The sequence below is a fragment of the Mchenga conophoros genome, linkage group LG3, assembly GCF_057382185.1.
Source record: "Mchenga conophoros isolate Kocher_MC1m ecotype Shallow Benthic linkage group LG3, M_conophoros_male_GT1.1, whole genome shotgun sequence".
NCBI lineage: Eukaryota > Metazoa > Chordata > Actinopteri > Cichliformes > Cichlidae > Mchenga > Mchenga conophoros.
Window position 1 is genome coordinate 64,837,166 of NC_140528.1, and position 19,774 is coordinate 64,856,939.

At 38.5% G+C, this 19,774-nt stretch overlaps 1 protein-coding gene across 1 annotated transcript in view; it reads left to right on the forward strand.

The window, feature by feature from the left end:
• The window catches only part of LOC146580106 (uncharacterized), a 326,051-nt gene that overhangs the window by 285,007 nt on the left and 21,270 nt on the right, over positions 1-19,774 (forward strand). Inside the window, exons 37-39 of the mRNA XM_085268041.1 lie at positions 16,650-16,949; positions 17,947-18,201; positions 18,757-19,002. Coding sequence (XP_085124167.1) covers positions 16,650-16,949; positions 17,947-18,201; positions 18,757-19,002 — 801 coding nt within the window. The remainder of the gene's footprint in view (positions 1-16,649; positions 16,950-17,946; positions 18,202-18,756; positions 19,003-19,774) is intronic.

Genomic DNA, 19,774 nt, shown 5'->3' on the forward strand with positions numbered 1-19,774 from the left:
GTGGTTCCCTATTTTTTATTTATTTATTTTTGTTGTTGCTGGGAGTTGGAACCCTATTAGTTAGGTTGCTTAATATTTATGCTAAGTACTCTTTAAAATACCAGAATAGGGAGGATGGTGTAGGTTTAAGTTTATTAGATTGATCAGTATTGCTGAACTATGAAATGTTTTTTTTTGCATACAGGTATAACAGAATAGCTTTAGTGTAGTTGTTGTTTTAAACTTGAGTATGAACTTATACAAAATGCAGCAAGATATTTAAAAAACAGTTTTGTTGATCAAAAAACACTATATCGGATTCATATCGGTATCGGCAGATATCCAAATTTATGATATCGGTATCAGTATCGGACATAAAAAAGTGGTATCGTGCCATGTCTAGTAAAAACCAAAAGCATGTTTAACGAATCATTTTCATAACTTGAAATGCAAATACAAATTGTACGTTTTTAAAAAATATGCACAAGTTTTGCAAAAAACAAAGTTATATGGTACTATTTACCTAAAAATGCAGCCAAGGCTCAGACGTTTTTTATATAAACATTTAAAACTGTTTACAGAACAATCAGGTGTTCTGCATCAAATAAGAAGAGAACAAATTATTTATGCAACTCCAAAAAATAGTTTGTGTCACTATAACACAGATGAGAACAGCACAGGGATAAATCCTGCAGGTCTGACAGCAGGTGTGTCACTCAGCCTTTACACTGCAGTCTGCCTTTGGTGGCTTTTTTGCAGCAACTGTGACATTCACTTGTAGAACTGACAGACAAAACAAAACAACGACTACACTACACACTAACTACACAAGACAACAAACTAACTTGAGACTCCAAACACAGTAAACATCAGAAAGCTCTCACCAGTGTTGACTAACGCGTTACAGTAACTACGTTATTATTGCGGTAACGAGCACGGTAACTAGTTATTATGCCAAAATCAGGAACGTGTCAATCGTTACTGGGATTTAGATAGGCTCGTTACTTCGTGTGGTGGCTATCATGGAGCCTCCACAGATTGAGTACCATTAGCAAGTGGTGGAGGCCAGCAGGTGAGGCAGGAGGAGCAGAGACCCGTGGTGGCCGCCGGTCTGAGTGTGAACTGAACTTCAGGTAAGAAGTTATGACCTGCAGTCTCTCTGGGTCAGATATAAACCAAGTTTAGGTGGAGTTTATTTTTGTTATGCTGACCTTTTCCGTGCTGCGTACTAGCTAGCATGACGGAGTTTCTATACAGCTGGGTGGGTGCTATGATGTTACTGATGTTGGACTTTATTTTGTTCATAAGGTTAATTAGTAGAGATGCCAACCGTCCCCTAAAAAACTGAATCATCTCGTATTCAGAGAAAATATTACGCGTTTCGTGTTGAGGTGAAAAGGAACAGTTTGTCCCGTACTTCAGCTACAATGAAAAAGACACAAAGCTGGAGTTATTCTGTGTCTTGGTTACAGTAACTAAAGTAAGTACAACAATCCAGCAAAGCCTACAGCTCAGCCACCACCTTAAGCATCGGATGAGGATGATGAGCAGCAGTTGCTTTGGCCAAAGGCAGGAACCCAGAATGGGGCACCACCCAGGTGGAGAGGACAGCAGGAGAGAGAGAGAGCAACCACAACAGCACTGACAGGAAGTCAGAGAAGACTGGAGGACCATGACATCTGTTTGTGTATTAAATTTAAAGACATTAAGATCAAACCGCAAAAATGACAATGCAGAATAATGCCGATATGTGTGTGAAGGGTTGTTGGTGGTTACTGTCTGTTCTGCCACAGGTTTATTTTTAATCTACTGAACGGCCTCATTTTCGTCTCGACCACATGCAAAAGAGGAAATGCAGCCTGTAGTTTGAGACAACAGTTTTCTGTGTAGCAGTGTCTTATTTTAAGCCATCAGTATCCAGCAAACATAAGGTCCTAAAGCACACTGCACTTTATTGTCCTCTTCATACCCCGATGAGGAAAATACTTTATAATATTAACATGTCAGTAAGATGTAAAGGTTTAATGACTGAGACCATGAACATATGCAGAAAGTGTTTAGACTCTGACCTGTAGATCAGACTGTGACAGGAAGGATCACTTCTCAAAATGATGGAAAATATTGTGTAAACATTGTTATTTGTATAACTGCAAGTTCACACAGAGCTGCAGTCTTATCTGCACCATCTCTGCACTGAAACAAACCTCAATGATCTTTTGCTGTTTCCTTCATCAGCCTGCAGAGTTAAAATGCGGAAGAACATTTGCTATAGAAACTGTGCTTTAACTGCTACATTAACTATTTACAGGTATTAAAGTAAAATAAAAAAAGATTACACATCTTTACTGTAACAATGTCAGAGCTGACAGGTGGGGAGGAAGAAATTAGAAGAAGGAAAGAGATTTAAAAAAAAGAAAAAAAGAGGAAATGACACAGAAAACAAACAGCACCTGAAAGAGAGCAGAAGGAAGACGGAGGCCTGAGGACAGGGCCCAGAGCTGTGATCACATGCACATAATATACAAGGACAAACAACCGTCCACATCAACCCACTGCTCTAAAACACTTCAAAAACTCTGGTGTGAATGTGGTGTCGTCTTATTCTTCTTATCAAACCTCAGTAAGTGTAAAGAGGAACTGGAAGTTTGGTCCAGTTATAAGTGAACAGTTCAATAGTGGTTTGTTGCAATGCTTTGTGCATTTTCTCAGCATGCTTTCAAGATTTAGCCTGTGGCGTCCACAAATGTGGACATCACATTTTGTCTTGTCTAGACCACAGTACTAAATTTTGTTCTACAAGGACCTGATATCCACTCACGAGGACATTATTCTGCCACTGTTCTATCAAATTTTCAATCGAATGTCCCCATATGTGGATATCAGGCCCTTGTAGAGCAAAATCAATAAAAAGTAATTCTTTGTTTTTACATTCATCAGGTCCCAATCAGCTCAAATAGCAAAGAGAAAAAAAAATGCTATGAAAGAGTTCAGGTCTTCGGAGGTTAAAGTTACTATGGCAACATGAGTAAAAATAAAGGTAAAAGTCTTTCAGGAATAATTATGATAAGATCCGTCTACAGTCATGTTGTAGGTAATACACCACAGTATCTTCTGATCTATTAGTCTACACATCACTGAATCATTTGGACAGATTAACATTTGTGGAATCACACAGTGTTTAAGTCTCACTTATTTATTTATGTTGACTGCAAAGTGTAAGTTGACACTTTTGTGATCTCAATAGAGATTTTGTGATGACCCACAGGTACGTCTCTGTGTTCATGTGATCAGTTATCTGCAGTGTTGGGTAAGTTACTTTAAATTAGTAACTTAGTTACATTACTACTTACTTCTATCAAAAGTAACTCAGTTACTTCAAGTTACTTGTTACTAGGGAAAGTAACTTTGGTTTTACGCAGAATTCTCTTGTTAATGTGTTGCTTCCATAACTTTGCCAGTCTTCTAGCTTCCTTACTTGCAACAAGTGCACTGTGCCACCTACCAATAGAAAAAATAATAATAATGTGCATATTTCCACAAGAGAAATCCCACGCCTGGACCGTCGTTGACCGCGGCCATGATTCTAGCCTACGTCACAGCATCATGTGCGCTTTTTACACCCAACACAAAAACTGCAGTCCCGGACAAACTGTGTGTCTTTTCACCTCAACACAAACGCGTAATATTTTCTCTGCATACGAGACGATTCTGTTTTTTACGGGACGGTTGGCAACTCTAATAATTAACCTTATGAACAAAATAAAGTTCAACATCTTCATAGCACCCACCCAGCTGTATAGAAACTCTGTCATGCTAGCTAGTACACAGTACGGAAAAAGTCAACATAACGAAAATAAACTCCACCTAAACTTGGTTTATATCTGACTCAGACTGCAGGTCATAACTTCTTACCTGAAGTTCAGTGCACCTGACACTTGGACCAGCGGCTGCCTCGGGTCTCTGCTCCTCCTCCTGCCTCCCCTTTCCCTCATCCACCTGCTGCCTCCACCACTTGCTAATGTTACTGAATCTGTGGAAGCTCCGCGATAGCCACCACACGAAGTAACGAGTAACGAGCCTATCTAAATCCCAGTAACGACTAACGCGTTCCTGATTTTGGCATAATAACTAGTTACCGTGCTCGTTACCACAATAATAACGTAGTTACTGTAACGCGTTACTTAACAACACGTTAGTCCCAACACTGGTTATCTGTAACTCAGTTTTCTTCGTTTGTTACCATCAAGGCCTGAAACTATCAGCTTCATAATAAAGGTCACCTTTGTTTGGTACTTTGAGTCCTGCTTTGCAAGGGTGGCTGTAGCTCAGGCAGTAGAGCTGAACATCTGCTGATCGGAGGTTTGTTGGTTCAATTCCTGGCTTCCCCTAGTCTGCTCATCACATATTCTTGGGCAAGATACTAACCCCCAATTGCTCTCTGAGGCATCCATCGGAGTATGAATGTGTGTGTGAATGTTTGTCACAAAGCACTAAGAAAAATGTGCTAGTATGAATGGGTGAATGCACAAGTTGTGTGAAGCACTCAGAAGAGTAAAATAAGTGCTGTATAAGAACCATTTAGCATGTGGGTCTGCTTTTTGAACTGACTCTGAACACAATCACATGATCTTGGTTGGTAACATGTGGTGTTCAACACAAACATCATTATTACAGTGTTTCAATCATTGTTTCACATCATCAGTTTGTTTTATTTTATTGTGTTTACATGTAGTCAGAGGCTGAGGTCAGTGTGCATCTGCACATACATGTCAAAGCAAGACAAAGAACAGTCTGCAGAATAAATGAGTTCCTGCTTTACTTTGAAATGACAACAGATAATAAATATAACTTTGAATTTATCTATGAATTTAATTGTTACTTTAGTTGGTGAAACATAAAAGTCTTTAGTCTCACTTCAGCCACACACTGAGTCATTTCCTGTGTTTGGGTCTCCACCAAACTTAAAACCAGAATTTAACCACAAGGTGAAAACTTTCACAGGTCTGAGGTCAAAGGAGCCTTTTCACTATAGTACTGCATGATGATGTTTCAGCTAAGAGTCAAATAAAATAAAGACATTTTAATGCAGCCTAAAGTAAGAATTTAATTTAATTCCACTGTTAAACAATCAAAAGGATATATATATATATATATATATATATATATATATATATATATATATATATATATATATATATATATATATATATATATATATATATATATATATACTTTAAAGGCTTTAGTGAAAATACAGGCACCAAAGTAGAAAAGCTGTTTTGGTATATTCACTCTCAGTGACTCCCAGTCTGCAGAAACCTGCCAGGAGACATATTGCACCCAAAAAATACCCCAAAAGGGCAAAACATGTATACTTACATGAAGCAACACAACAACTTTGTATATTATAGAAAAAGGAAACAACACAACACAAGAAACAAGCTTCTATGTTTGCAGTGGACAGGAAATATAAACATATCAACCAACTGCTACAGGAGCTGTTTAAGTTTCGTGTCAAAGGGCAGGAAGCACAGAGAGACCAATCAGAATAAGAGCCTGTAGAAAAACTCTTGTTGTATCTATATTAAACACAACTTCTCTTTATCTGCAAACTAAAACTGTTTGATTATCTGAGGATCAGAGTGCAGCAGGCTGGATGTGACGATGGGGCACTCTTTGCTCTGCATGATGGGCTTTTTCTGTAAGTACACGTCTGACATTGTTTGAACGGCAGCGATTAATGAAAATGTTTCTGATCTGTGAGAATTACAGTGAGTCACTGCTTTAACCTGTTTACCTGAGAGCTGGAACAAAGCAGACTTGTGATTCTTTAAGTGTTTAAATGTTTGATACACTGCTGCTTTTTGCATCACTTATAGTTACACACTGTGTTACAACAGTTTGAGTTATTATGTTTGAGCCTGTTTGACAAACAGAAGCACAGAAATTTGGTGATTACTGTTCATCTGGAAATGTATCTTTAGAAAGTCTTACTTTATATTGTTTTTGATCTTGTCAGTTGTATAATGTCTGATGAGGTTTTATTCATTATTTTAGTGCTCAGTACTGTCATCTGTGGAAATGCTGAAGGTAAGAAATGATTATTTTCTTCCTGTTTATATATGTAGCTGTTATCTCCTATAATGTGCTCAATAATATCCTCCCTGTGTTTACATCTTATCTTCTGCACAGACTCAATGCTTCTATTCAGCCTGTGCAGTTAAACATAAATGGCTTCAGTAAGCGCTCCATGTGGAGACTGTGGCGTTCTTCAGAGCTTTTACTGATGTACCATTTGTACCACTTTCAGTCTGTAAAACTGTAACAACAAAACAGAGCAGGTACATTTAATCTCAGTGTAGATGCACACATGTCACATGACCAATGCAAGATCACAACATTAACAATAAATGGACAAAGCCTGTCAAGTGACGTAAATACAAATACCACATGCTGACATGTTTTATGCTAACAGGCAAAACAAAGCACTAACAGTTAGCTTACAGTAGTAATGTAACAAACTTCACAGACCCACAAGAAGGACAGAGCACTAATATGTAGAAACAATCCATCATCTCCCCAGACTTACACTTTATCCCATCTCAAGAGCAGCAGATGGAGAACTATCACAGACACGGAGCTCTAGCCATTATTACTCGGCACTTCCTCCATTTAACCACTAGATGGCGGACTTTGACTGGAGCAGACCAGGAAGAAGCAGATGAATAAATGTGACCCGTCATATAACAAACTTGAAACAAACTATATTTCAGGAATAACCTGAGGGACAAAATATTGTATATGATACAGCTCACACTCCACTGCATTTATTGGTTAAAATATTAAAAGATCATATCAAGAGTGCAACCATGTGAGCAGATGTTTCACTCAGCTGATACACAAACTTTATATTTACTAGAGTTTGTTGCCTTGAAACTGACTGATTTCCTTTTCATGAGTATTTATCTGTCCATCCTCACACATCACAGTTAGGATTCACAAGATGCTGATGAACTGGAGGATCAATCTAATTTATTACAGCACAGCGTGATGAGTTTAGGGTAAATGCAGGTAACTCAAATCTGAAAACAGACTCAACCACAGATCAGTCAGTTAAAGTCCTGCCTGAAGACTTTAATCAGTCTTATTATGAATTTTTACTCTCAGTTATTTATAGTGTCATGGTGTGCTGTCTGCCTCAGTGTCCTCTTGAAAAAACCTCTAAAAGTTGTTAAAGTCATAAATGAATAAGACTTCACATACAGAAGAGTAACAAGTAAAACAAACTGGACAAAGTGCCGTCGATATAGATTTATTCATTTGTCACTGTCATGGTCTTTCATCATTTTAGTCTGAGTGCTTCTTCCTCATCTTTGTTTAGCTTTTTAAAAAAATATTTCCTCTTTAATTTGAAGGTTTGGTTTCTTTCATATATAAATAGTTCTGCTGTGTCTTGTCAGTCTTTGTCAGAGCATCTGTGAACACTCACGTGTGTTCATCTCTTAGTTGTTTCTATTGACAGTTTATTTATTTCTAGTTTTACATTTTGATTCTTTGTATGTTTCCATTTTTAGACTATTTCAGCTAGTTCAGTTTTATTTAAGTTATTTTGCTTCCTGCATTTGAGTTCACACCTCTGCACTCCACTCATTGTTACAGAGACACATATTTACAAGTCTGTGGACTCTACTGGAAGAATGGACACAAAATACTTTTTCTCTAATTTGGTGTTTCTATGATAGTAGCTTAGTTTGGAGATTTTACTGTAGCAAAGTCATGTGTATATATATTAACCCTCGTGTGCATTTTATTATCTCTGTGTGTGTGATCAGGTTTGTAAATATGTCAAAACATCTGTATGCACAGATATTATCAGCTGGAAAGTCTTAAAGTTTTGCATGAAGCACTTAAAATACAGACATGTGGTCAAGTTTCAGCTCACCTGCTCTCTTTGTTGTCTGTTTTATTACTTGTGACCTTTGCTGCACTTCTGCTGTGACAGATCCACAGATGAGTGTGGAAGGTTTTCTCTAATCAAGGGTTCGTTAACCCTGAGCTCTGGCTCACAGGCTCAGGCTTTCTGTCACACTCAGAACAAACCACCAGGTGGCGTATTACTCAGCCAGGCTCACCTGCTCTTCACCTTGTATTTGAGTCTCAGTTGCAGTAGGAAATAAAACTGCAGCTGGAACATCTGTGTGGCAGATGTGGTGGGTTTCTCCTTCTTCCACTAAAAGGACCACAATAATAGCCTCATATTTGTCTAAGTTACAGAACCACACCAGCACAACCACACCAGCAGGGGGCAGTGTGACACTGACCTGTGATGTGAATTACTCTGTTCAGAAAAACCTCATCTGAAAATGAGATCATCTCTTTTAGCTCTAAGAGTGCAATCTCTGTCTCTGATGGAGGCATCTACACTTGCAGAGGAAGGAGAAGAAACACGAATTTAGTCACAACTAAAAGCGATTCAGTCATTATTCAGGAAACTAATGAGTTTAAAAAATTTTGAGAGTTGAAAAACGTCTTCTCCAAATTGTAATGGAAATCAATATTCACTAATCACCAGTACTTAAACCACTAAATCTGTCAAATTATTAATTATTAGGCTCAGTACATTGTTTCACCTTTGTTCAGTCTTCAGATCACTTACAGACACAGAGGAGTTCATGGTGCTGTTTTGTCTTTTTAGAGTGATTTAAAAAACAGTTTGTGCTCCTTTCCTGGTTACTGAACCTTTACTCTTAGTTTTTCTTTGCCAGTTTTGACTTTGGTGCCACATAAAAACTTTGTATTTCACATTTTATGAACAGTTTATGAGAGCAGAGCAGCCTCCAGCTTTGAATCCATCACTGGAGGTTTAACAACATTGTTAGGAAACAACAGCTAACTGATGACTCATTGATTATATGTTCATAAATGTATAAATATGGAAATGTAAAGATGTCGAAATAAGTAAACTGTTGAATATAAAGATCCGTTAATTACCTGATTTAATTTATTTATTTAAAAGAAAGAACTTTTTGATTTTCAAGTCCAATTATGTGCTAATGATATATTTTTTCAAATTACTCTTTGATTACCAAATAAATAGTGTGCAGAAAAAAAATACAATTCCCAAGGGGCCTCCCTCAACTAGACACATTTGACATAAAAGACTCAGCTCCTCCTTCAGATATCAGTGGGCTGGTTCAATTTCAGGAGTGTGGGTGCAGAGGCAGTGGGACAGCCAGTGGTTTGATCTGTTTGTCTTGCCAGCAGGTTAGCAGATAAGTGATTTAGCATATATATGTACAAAGGGTCTGACTGCACCAACTAACTGCATGTTGACTAAAAAACACACAAACACATTGTTTTCTGTTAGAAGTGAAGTAAGTTGACTAATAGTAGGAAAGCTTTTCATGCAGACTTCCTCTGAGTTTAATTTCCACCTGTCTCACTTTTCTATTTAAAAAAAAACAGTCCTTACTTCTAACAGACCCATCCTACAGTCTCTTTGTCCTGCAGAGGTGCTGCTCTAGCCTCTTCTTTGTTGAAAAAAACAAAACTAACGCTATGAAACATAAACATTTAAAAGTACAGTGTGAAGCAAACAATATTTTGTGGTCATAGGTTAATAATTTTTATCACTTTTCTTCCTCTTACGGTGCCCCTGCCTAGATTACTGCAACAGTCTAAGCAAACAATCAGCTGAATGACTGCAGACCAAACAGATTTAAGCTGCCAGGCTTTGAGCTCAAACACATCACATAGGATCCCAGCACTCCCATTTTTCATACTGGCTCCCAGCTTCACGCTGATTTTAACCTCAAAGTAAATGTAAAGCAGAAAAATCTGTGAGTTTTGGAGTATAAATAAAATATAAGTTTACAAAGTAAATTCTAATACATTTTATATTAAAATATTGTGTTACAGTGTGAAAGCTATAAATTGTTTTATCCGGTTGTTCAGTCTGACGTCACTAGCAGTGTCTGGGTCTAAACTCCGCTGCAGGTCCATATATCAAACGATCACTATGGCATTACTGAGAGTTGAAAAACTGTCTAAAGTCTTTCATCTTTAAATAAAATGATCAGCGTTCTGCTCTACCAGGTGTAACAATTGAGTTTAACATCCAGGCATCCATGAAAACGGAATTTATGACATTTAACGGAGTTAGAAGTTAGCAGGGAGTTAGCTCGCTAGCTTCTATCTAAATACAATATAGCATGTCCTGACTGCGGGGTTTTGGAAACAAATTAAAACGTACAGCTCTGCTATCACTTCCAGCATAAATGAAGACAGAAAACTAAACAGCAGTGACGTTTGTAGGGTTACTGAAGTTGGGCTAGCTGGTATATAATGATGTGCTACGTGACCGCTAGCGACACAGCTATGTTAGCATAATATAAACAAGCTAACTTTTTTTCCACTCGATAAAAGTTAACGTGAGTGTTGTCGGTGGTCAGGAACAAATGTAATCGCATGGCAGGATGCTGTAAAAGGACCAAACTTCAGCCAGGAGAACAACTGAGATAATCCATCCACAATACGAGGTTAGTCATTCACAGAGGTGGGACCAAGTCATTGTTTTGCAAGTCTCAAGTAAGTCTCAAGTCTTTATCCTCAAGTCTCAAGTCAAGTCTCAAGTAATGTCAGGCAAGTCAGAGTCGAGTCTCAAGTCACTGGTGTAAAAGTCCGAGTCAAGTCACAAGTCTGAAACTTTGAATTTCAAGTCCTTTCGAGTCTTTAAAAAAAACAAACAAAAAAATAATGTTGCAGTTATGCTAAATGTAAATATTAGACCATGTAATTTTAAAATCTGTGTTTTTCTCAACACATACAAAATAGTGAACTTAGAAAATATACACAAATTGTGAAATTGCACCTCTTTAAAATGCAGCTCAATTAAACTTAGCTCCAAGAATAATTTTCACCGACAGTTCTGAGATACGCTGCATGTTATTCTTGGATGCGGTTGTAGGACCAGCTTTAAAATCGCATGACAAAAATATCATACACATTAAAAAAAACTGTATCTCCAACGTAGCCTGGAAAACATTTGCTAGTTAGATGAAGTCAGCTATCTCATCTTAGCATATTTATATGCATATTTATAATCATACGGTTCTTGGAGTGAGTGCATACACTCATGAAGTTTAGTAACTTCCGGTCACTGCAACAAGCCCAGGTACAGTTTACCGACGGATGGGTGCAGGACCTTGAAATGCACCGTGTAGAACGAACGACCATCGTACGTATCATAAGTTTACCAGTCTCACAAATCGTCTTCATAAATACACATTCGTTAACCGTTTATTAATATAACCTTTGAGCTCAACGGTAATTAATTAGTAGTGGAAATAATTTCTGGTAGCATCACAGAAATGTAGCAGTGACAATAATATTGTATGCTGTAATCGTACTGGGCAATTAGTGATACAAAAAACCTGTTTTATCCTGTGAATAAAAGTATATGTTTTTGTCAGTGTACCATAATAACAGAAGCGAAACGCAATATTGTGTCAAGACAATTCACTATTTATGCACAATAAATAAAGGAGCATAGCGCGACAATTTCTGTTCAGCGCCAGACTTGCTTGTAACCTATATCACCAATTATGTTAAGAAAAATGATGCATTAACTACAACAGCAGACTGACCTTTGTGTAAATGCTTGGAGCAGACTAACCTGTGAGCTGGAGGGTTCTAGGACGTTATATTTGATCTTTGAATGGCTGCAATCCAGGACACCCGTCGCCTCTTTGTTACTTCGGAAACATGGCTCGAACAATTTCTCTTCCACGACGTAATCCGATAACAAACGATCTCTTTACCCGTCGGCTTCCCGTGGCTGTCATGCGACCGGCTATTGCAGTTAATAATACAACAGCTTCTTGACATTTTTGTGTTTCTTTTTATCGCTGTGTGACTGATTTTAATTGAAAGCCTGCGTGCGCTAGTACCGCTTGCCACGAGTTCCCAGAATCCTTTGCGGTTCTACCCGTGAATGACGTCACATTTTCAATCTCTATATAATATGCATGTTAAATTTTATATTTGGGGTGAAATATCAAGTCTTTTCAAGTAAACCGGTTCAAGTCCAATTCAAGTCCCAAGTCATTGGTGTAAAAGTCCAAGTCAAGTCACAAGTCTTAGAACATTTTTTCAAGTCAAGTCTAAAGTCATAAAATTAATGACTCGAGTCTGACTCAAGTCCAAGTCATGTGACTCGAGTCCACACCTCTGGTCATTCATATACTGCTGCATGGGCTGGGCTGTAGTTACATCCTAAGGTTTTAAAAACTGAGCTTAAATAAATGATTAGCGGTAATAAAAGCGAGGGAGGTCAACAGTGATCACTGACTGTTTTAGGAGCTTTTTGAGATCAAATAGAAGAAAATACAAAACATTAAACATGTTAACAACACAAAAGCTATATTAAACGCAGACTACTTTAGGCCCGGAAGTAGGATTCATCGCGTCATCACTGAACAACCGGATAGGAAAAACATTCATTCTAGCTGAAGTACGGGACAAACTGTGTTCCTTTTCATCTCAATAGGGATGTATTGTAATTGGTCCACCCAGTAGTGATGGGATTTCCGGCTCTTTTTAGAGATAAAAATTAATTAAAGCAACAAAACAACCTGAAGAGCCGGTTCGGAGCCGAAAGAGCGGCATTGTGATGTTGTTTATTCTATTACTCTTCTTCTCTTCTGCTTGTTTTCCTTTTTCTTTCTCAACAGGTGATCCAGGTGATCGATATATGCATTTTTTTCTTTCTTTTTTTTTCCTGCCCATTCTGTTGGTTTTTGTTTTTTGCCCTTCTCCCCCGTCCCTCTTTTCAGCTGTTTCTCTTTCCCTCTTTCTTTCTCCCCTTCTTTCCCCCAGTCAAGTCTGTCCCGTATTCAGCAAGTGAAAATAAAATAAACAAAAGTGACTCAAATGGACCATTATGGCAAGGCTGGGATGGTCAATTTGGTAAAGTAAATCCGTTGGGCGTCTTTCTTTGCCTTTAGACAATAATTCTGATGGCAAAAGAGCCAAACGGGACAGGCAAAAAAAAAAGGATGCAAAAAATTCTGATTGGCTGTTTTGTGGCAGGGCGTGTTCTGCGATTCCGCTGCAGGTTTGGTGGTGGTGATGTGTATGGCTGCCAGCGGGAGAGCTGCAGCCATTGAATGTACTGTTACAGCAACTATGTGATTATTGCAAGAATAAATGATGCTGCGAAGCATGAAAATGCCATCAGGTCTGCCGTGGTGGTGATCCTTTTTTTTTTTTTTTTTTAAATCTTAAGTGCACGCAAACCAGTAAACAAATTAAAACAAATACTGTTGATAAACTAATACAAAAATTACAATTAAAATTCACAAAAACAAAAAAATATAATTAATATGTAAACAACGTAACAACCCCCAAAGTGTCTAAGTCACATGACGTGTCAGCAACACCGAAAGTGAGGGAAGAGGGAGCAAAGTGCTCTCCGCTGTCACAGGAGCGGTGAGTCCAGTGACCTGGTTGTTTCGTTTTTGCCGAAAGCACAGCATAGCAAACAAGCAGAGTTTGTAAAGTAAAGAATCAATCTCACCAGGCTAGTATCGATCCGATACCGATGCCGACTTGGGATCGATACTATCGATCTGAACGCGCTGGGCAGAAATGTTGAGAAGCGCAAGCAACACATTGCGAGCAAACGCAATTGCAAAAACAGAGCAAAAGGGGCTGCTATTGGTGTGTGTGTGGATAACAGCAAACACTGAAATACATTTTTGCACGCAGCAATTCATTTTGTTCACTCAAATTTAGCTTTTCTTTCCTCAAAATGAAATTCTCCTCAAAATGCAACACTTGCACCTGCAAAGGTAGCACATGTGGATACACTAGCATATTTTTTACAGGGCTAACACATCGAATACATCGTTAACAGCTTCTACAATCACATAGAAGCTGTTTTATAAAGTTTTATAAATTAGAAACCGGACTGTGAATCAAATTTAATTTGCACAATCAGAGACTCACCGGAGTTAATTTATTGCTCACACAATACATGAACTCTGTAGCTCAACACGTTACAGGATTGCAAGTTCCACATGGTAAATGGACTGGTTCTTTCTACTCTCCTGGAGTACTCAAAGCGCTCTATACAACACACCCATTCACACAGGCACTACTATCTATACTTTAAGTGCTTTCTAACTATCAATTATACGCATTCATACACCATAAGTATCTTGCCCAAGGATATTTGGCATGCAAACTAGGGGAGCCAGGGATCGAACCACCAACCCTCCTGAGCTACAGCCACCCCACCACAGCAGTTTTGTGCATCTGCAAAGCAAAATCAGTGCTCAAAACTACGTTTCATGGAGTTCTTTTACCCTTTAAACACAGTGCAATATACAGAGAAATTTACCTTGCTGCCTGCAGAGAGCTGCAGTGAAAGAAAGTTAACATGGGCAGTGCAGCGGTGCATTCATGGTACATGGGAAAACTCAATACTTCACTAAAGATAAAACAAAATTAAAATTAAAATAAAATAACAACCAATAACCAATAATACATACCAGGACCAGGGTGAACTTTGAACTTGTAGTTGGGAAACAGAAGACACAGAAATATACAATCAGTTTCCAGTTTACATTAATTTATGCATCTGAAAACCAGAATAAAATATTTAAATAAAATTAAACAGCAATATGTAAAAATCTCTCTCTCTGTCTAGTTCAGGTTAGTTTGAACTCTTACCTGTGTGAACTACAAGTTAACCTGTGTTAGCTCCTTCAGGGTTAACCAGCTTTCTTTCAGCTGCTCTTCAAACTTTGATCAATATGAGTCGACTCAGTTTACTCACTAGACCTGCAGAGTGGCTGGTTAGGAATAATCAGTAACACAGTGAGTTACCAGTACAACACCAACACAATGAATGGAATTACAACACTGAAAGCACAAAATCAGCTGTCCACAGATTTACAGAGAAACCTTTCACAGTCACAGTCTGGTGTGGAATCAGTTCTTGGATTAAATCCTCTGTGTGTTGCAGTAACAGAGATTATTGTGGCGTCGTATCAAAGTTCAGAAGTGTGAGTCAGTTTTCTGATCTCTGGAATATGAGTTGATCCAGCAGGAACAGAAGATTTCAGTGGAGGTTCAGATCTCCTAGGTGTGGATCACCATCAAGATTCAACAGTCTCAGATTTCAGTTCTGAGATCTGCTCTCGGCTGATAAACCTGATCTGTTTTGCAACACAAACACTGGAGTCTTATTCCAGCATTCCTAACAGCTCAGCTGGAAATCACATCCAAACTGCTCCCTGCAATGGCATTGGTGAAGTTGACTGTGCATATTAGTGTGGTCTAAAGACATCTGTGCGACAGGAAATGTCAGCTTCCACAGCAAAAGAATATAAAACAACCTTACTAGGTCTCATCTTAGCTATCAGAGGCTTCAACATCAGATTTAGTAAAGAACAGAAGGACATAACGTGCTAACTGACACCAAAGAAAACCAACTGTGACTCACCAAATCCCAATACACCAAAAACAAAAGTAAAGAACAACACCAATGAAACGATAACTGCTCACACTCATTTAGGAGCAATTCTCACATGTTCAAAATACAATCAGATCATATTGACCTGGGTTACTTCCTCATTATTGATCAATAAACTCAGTCATGCTTCAAATTAATTATTTGAAATGTATGTAATAAATTAAAATACACAAAAGTAAATAAAACAAATTCACTGTTTTGATCAAAACAGAAATACAGAATATTTTGTGTGGCACAGTTTGTTTTATCTCAACTATGGTTTTGTGATATTTGATCATTTACTTATTTCCATCTTTAAATTGTTCTGATTCAGTCATTTTTACTTTTATGTTCTTGTTCTAAACTGAACTGCAGCCAAACCAAAGGCTGAACTGAGAGCTGATAGGACAGCTGTTCCAGTAGGGGGCAGTGTGACCCTGACCTGCTCTGTGAGCCCATCATCATCATCTGGATGGAAATACTACTGGTACAGAGATTGGAAATCTTATCAACCTGTGACAAATGGACAAATCAGTGTCTCAGAGGGAGGACGCTACAGCTGCATAGGAGGAAGAGGAGAACCAGTTTACTACACAGAGTTGAGTCAGTCAGTCAGGATTGACACAACTGGTGAGTTTAAATGTAACTTTCTACAAAGCACTACATCTGATGGTAACTGAACCTTTTTTCTTTCATGTGTTTTTATTGTACTTTCTTGAACATTAACAGTCCCAATCAGACCTGTTGTGACTCTGCATCCAAACTGGTCTGAGATATACAGAGGAGAGACGATCACTGTCAGATGTGAGATCCATGGAGGAGACACTGAGTGGGATTATGAGTGGGAAACAAACAGCATCAGAAAACCTCCAAATCAAAATGAATACAGGATTATTTCTGCTTCATCATCCAACAGTGGAAACTATCGCTGTAAGGGCAGAATGAAAAGTTCACAGCATGAAACAACAGAGTGGAGTGATTCAGTCACACTAACAGTTTCTGACAGTAAGTCATGTTTGCTTTAAGCTGTTTGAACACTTTGTAAAATGTGTTTCTGTTCATATAGACTGAGATTATTGTTCTTTGTATAAACTGAGCTCACTGTTCAGAGACTGTACTACATGTTCACTGAGAGAAAATCTTTGTTGAACAGATGAACCCCGTCCTGTCCTCACTGTGTCTCCATCATGGCTGAGTCCTGGAGCCTCAGTAACTCTGAACTGTGAGGTTGAACATCCGTCTGCAGGATGGAGCTTCTACTGGTATAAAGCTGTTCCTGATCTATCAGGGAAATCCTCCAGTTATGAGCTGCTACCTGATGGCAGTGGGACTGCACAGGACTCCTACATCATTCATGGACAGACACACACAGCAGGATATGTGTGCAGAGCTGGAAGAGGAGACCCAGAGTATCACACTGATCACAGTCGACCAAAGTTTGTCTGGTCTGCAGGTCAGTTTGTTTCTCTGTCCTTTCAATGAGCTCATGTTAGGTCATCATTTTTATTCAACAACATTTAGACCATTAAAATCTCATCTCCATGACAACCATCGATATCTGTGTACATTAAAACTCCCCAAAAGAAGAACTGAACTGAATGTTTTCCGTTCTCTCTGTGATCAAACCAAACTGAATTTCTTCGTTTCCTTTTCTTATTTTTCAGTTTTTATTTAATGTGATAACATGAAAAACAAAAGACATCTATGACATTTTAAATGTTTTGATATTTAAACTCATGTTTCTGTTTGTACTGATTATTTTTACTTAGTGCACAGACAGGATTTACACAGTTAAGACTCTTTGTTTGGTGCTCAGGTAGGTGTTCAGATAAAAAAGTCAAATATAGTTAATGAAGAAACAAAGATGTCAGCAGGCAGGTTAACAGCTCTGACAAATACAAGACAAACACTGACTACAGATGGACGCTAGAAGAAGACGTCACAAATAACAGCTGCTGTTATTGTTCATTTAAAATATACTTCAAAGGTTTTTAGTTTTGGTCCTGCTGCTGCAAAATATCTCACTGTAGAAGGAATCTGTGAAACAGACAATATCACAGAATTATGACAGAAGCATTACAGCAAATGACTGAAGTGTGTTCAGAGTGATCTGTATCAGGTGGATGATGCTGAGAGTGATGACTCAAAGCTCATGATGTCACATGACGTGTACCAAGCTCTACATGAGCTGCCAGCAGATAAAGCATGTGGGTTAGATCATCTTAAACATGTCAGTATTCGGCTCCTTTGTTTTCCATTGATTTGACTGTCTGTGTGATTCAGGGCTTGTTGTTAGACTCAGTGTTGTCTCACCAAACAAACACTTTATCATATTGAACTATTAAATTTGATCTTCAAAACAAAAGCTTCAAACAAACAAATATTTTCACTGTGATATTTTGAATCCTAACATCTGTGAGCTTTGTCTCTTCACTGCATGTTGTTTCCAGATGTTCATTCAGCAGCGTCTCTCACAGTGAGTCCTGACAGAGTGCAACACTTCACCTCTGACTCTGTCTCACTGACCTGTGAGGGAAACTTCACTGAGTGGAGAGTGAAGAAGTTCTCTGATGGCCGACTCTCTGACTGTTGGAGAATGACTGGATCCACATGTAACATCAAAGCATCAAAGTCACATACTGGAGTGTACTGGTGTGAGTCTGGATCAGGAGAGTTCAGCAGTGCAGTCAACATCACTGTACAGAGTATGTTATTATACATTTACTTCTTGGATCTGAATGATTTAGACGTCACATGAACATTTGTCTCAGCTTTGCTGTATGTGAAGTAATTCTATGTGGCAACACAAACAAAAATGAGAATTTCAGACAATTTCAGGCAACAAAGCATCAAAATATTCTTGGATGTTGGTCTAATTTCTCTTCATCCGTTCATAATCCAGTTTGTCATAATTTGCCAACAGTATTTTTTTTTCTCTGTCAGAATAAAACTCAACAAAGCTCAACATCTCTGTCGTCATATTAGATGAACCTTTAATATCTCAATAGAGAGAAATTTGGGAAACACGTCATGCAAAATAACACAAACATACAAACATTTACAATTTCACCTTCAACCATTCAATAATGTCACTGTCAGTAATTTGACTCCTGCAGGAAACATCCCAACTATATTTCCAGTCCTCATAATCACTCAGAAAACCAGGTCTGCATGTAGATCATGAGACACGACTCACAGCTTTTTCTCAAAGTGTGCACCAGCTGGTCTGACTGAAACAATTGTGTGTGATTGTTTCACAGATGATGATGGTCCTATCCTGGTGAGTCCTGTTCATCCTGTGACTGAGGGAGCTTCTGTTAGTCTGAGCTGCATTTTGAAAACACAAAAAATACTTTCCAATGTGTTTTTCTATCACAATGACAAACTTATTGAAAATGATACCCGAGGGGAGCTGAAGATCTCTGCAGTGTCAAAGTCTGATGAAGGTTTCTACAAGTGTCAGTACTCAGGAAGAGAGTCAGCACAGAGCTGGATGTCAGTTAAAGGTGAGCAGGATCAAAACATGATGGATTTTAATGGATTTCATGCTTGAGAAATAACATCATATTATCTCTTTTAATGTTTAAATCCATCTGGGTCTATTTAGTCAGAACTTTATAAAACTATTATGTAATATTTCTATATTGTCAGGTTTAATATCGTTGTGATTCAGGACTCAGGTGAAAACAGCAGAGGATGTAATCAGTCAGTTTCTTTATTCACACAAAGGATAAATAATTTAACACAACAGATTGCAAACTTCGACTCAGTCAACAAGAACAAAACATAAATGAACCTAAACTTAAGGAGTGAGTCCTACAAAAACATCTTAACTGAGGTGAGAGAGACAGGCCAGAGGAGCGGACATAACAGTGTGAGGGCGGCAGATCTGTGGGAGAGGAGAGAGCAGTTAGGGCAGGAAATCTGAGGGAATGTGACAAGACAGAGAGTGTTCATAAAGTGGCTGCAACAATGCCTTACTTGGAGTCCAGACTAGCTGGGGGTAAAGGATAAAGCAGAGGTCTGTGGAAACTGCTGAATGATGGGCAGGCAGGCAAGTGAGGAAGAGGCTCCGAGGGGGGCAGCAGTGGTGGTGAATAGGGGGGCAATGATCCAAGGTGGCAGGCGTCTGACTGGAGGTGAATGATGGCATGAAAACGAATCTTGAAGCAGGAAGAAACTGAAACAAGGGGAAAATCTGTTAGCATACAAACCTTATTTTCCTAGAAAGGATCCCAGCAGACCTGCCTGGTTACCTCACTGACGAGCTGCAGTCAT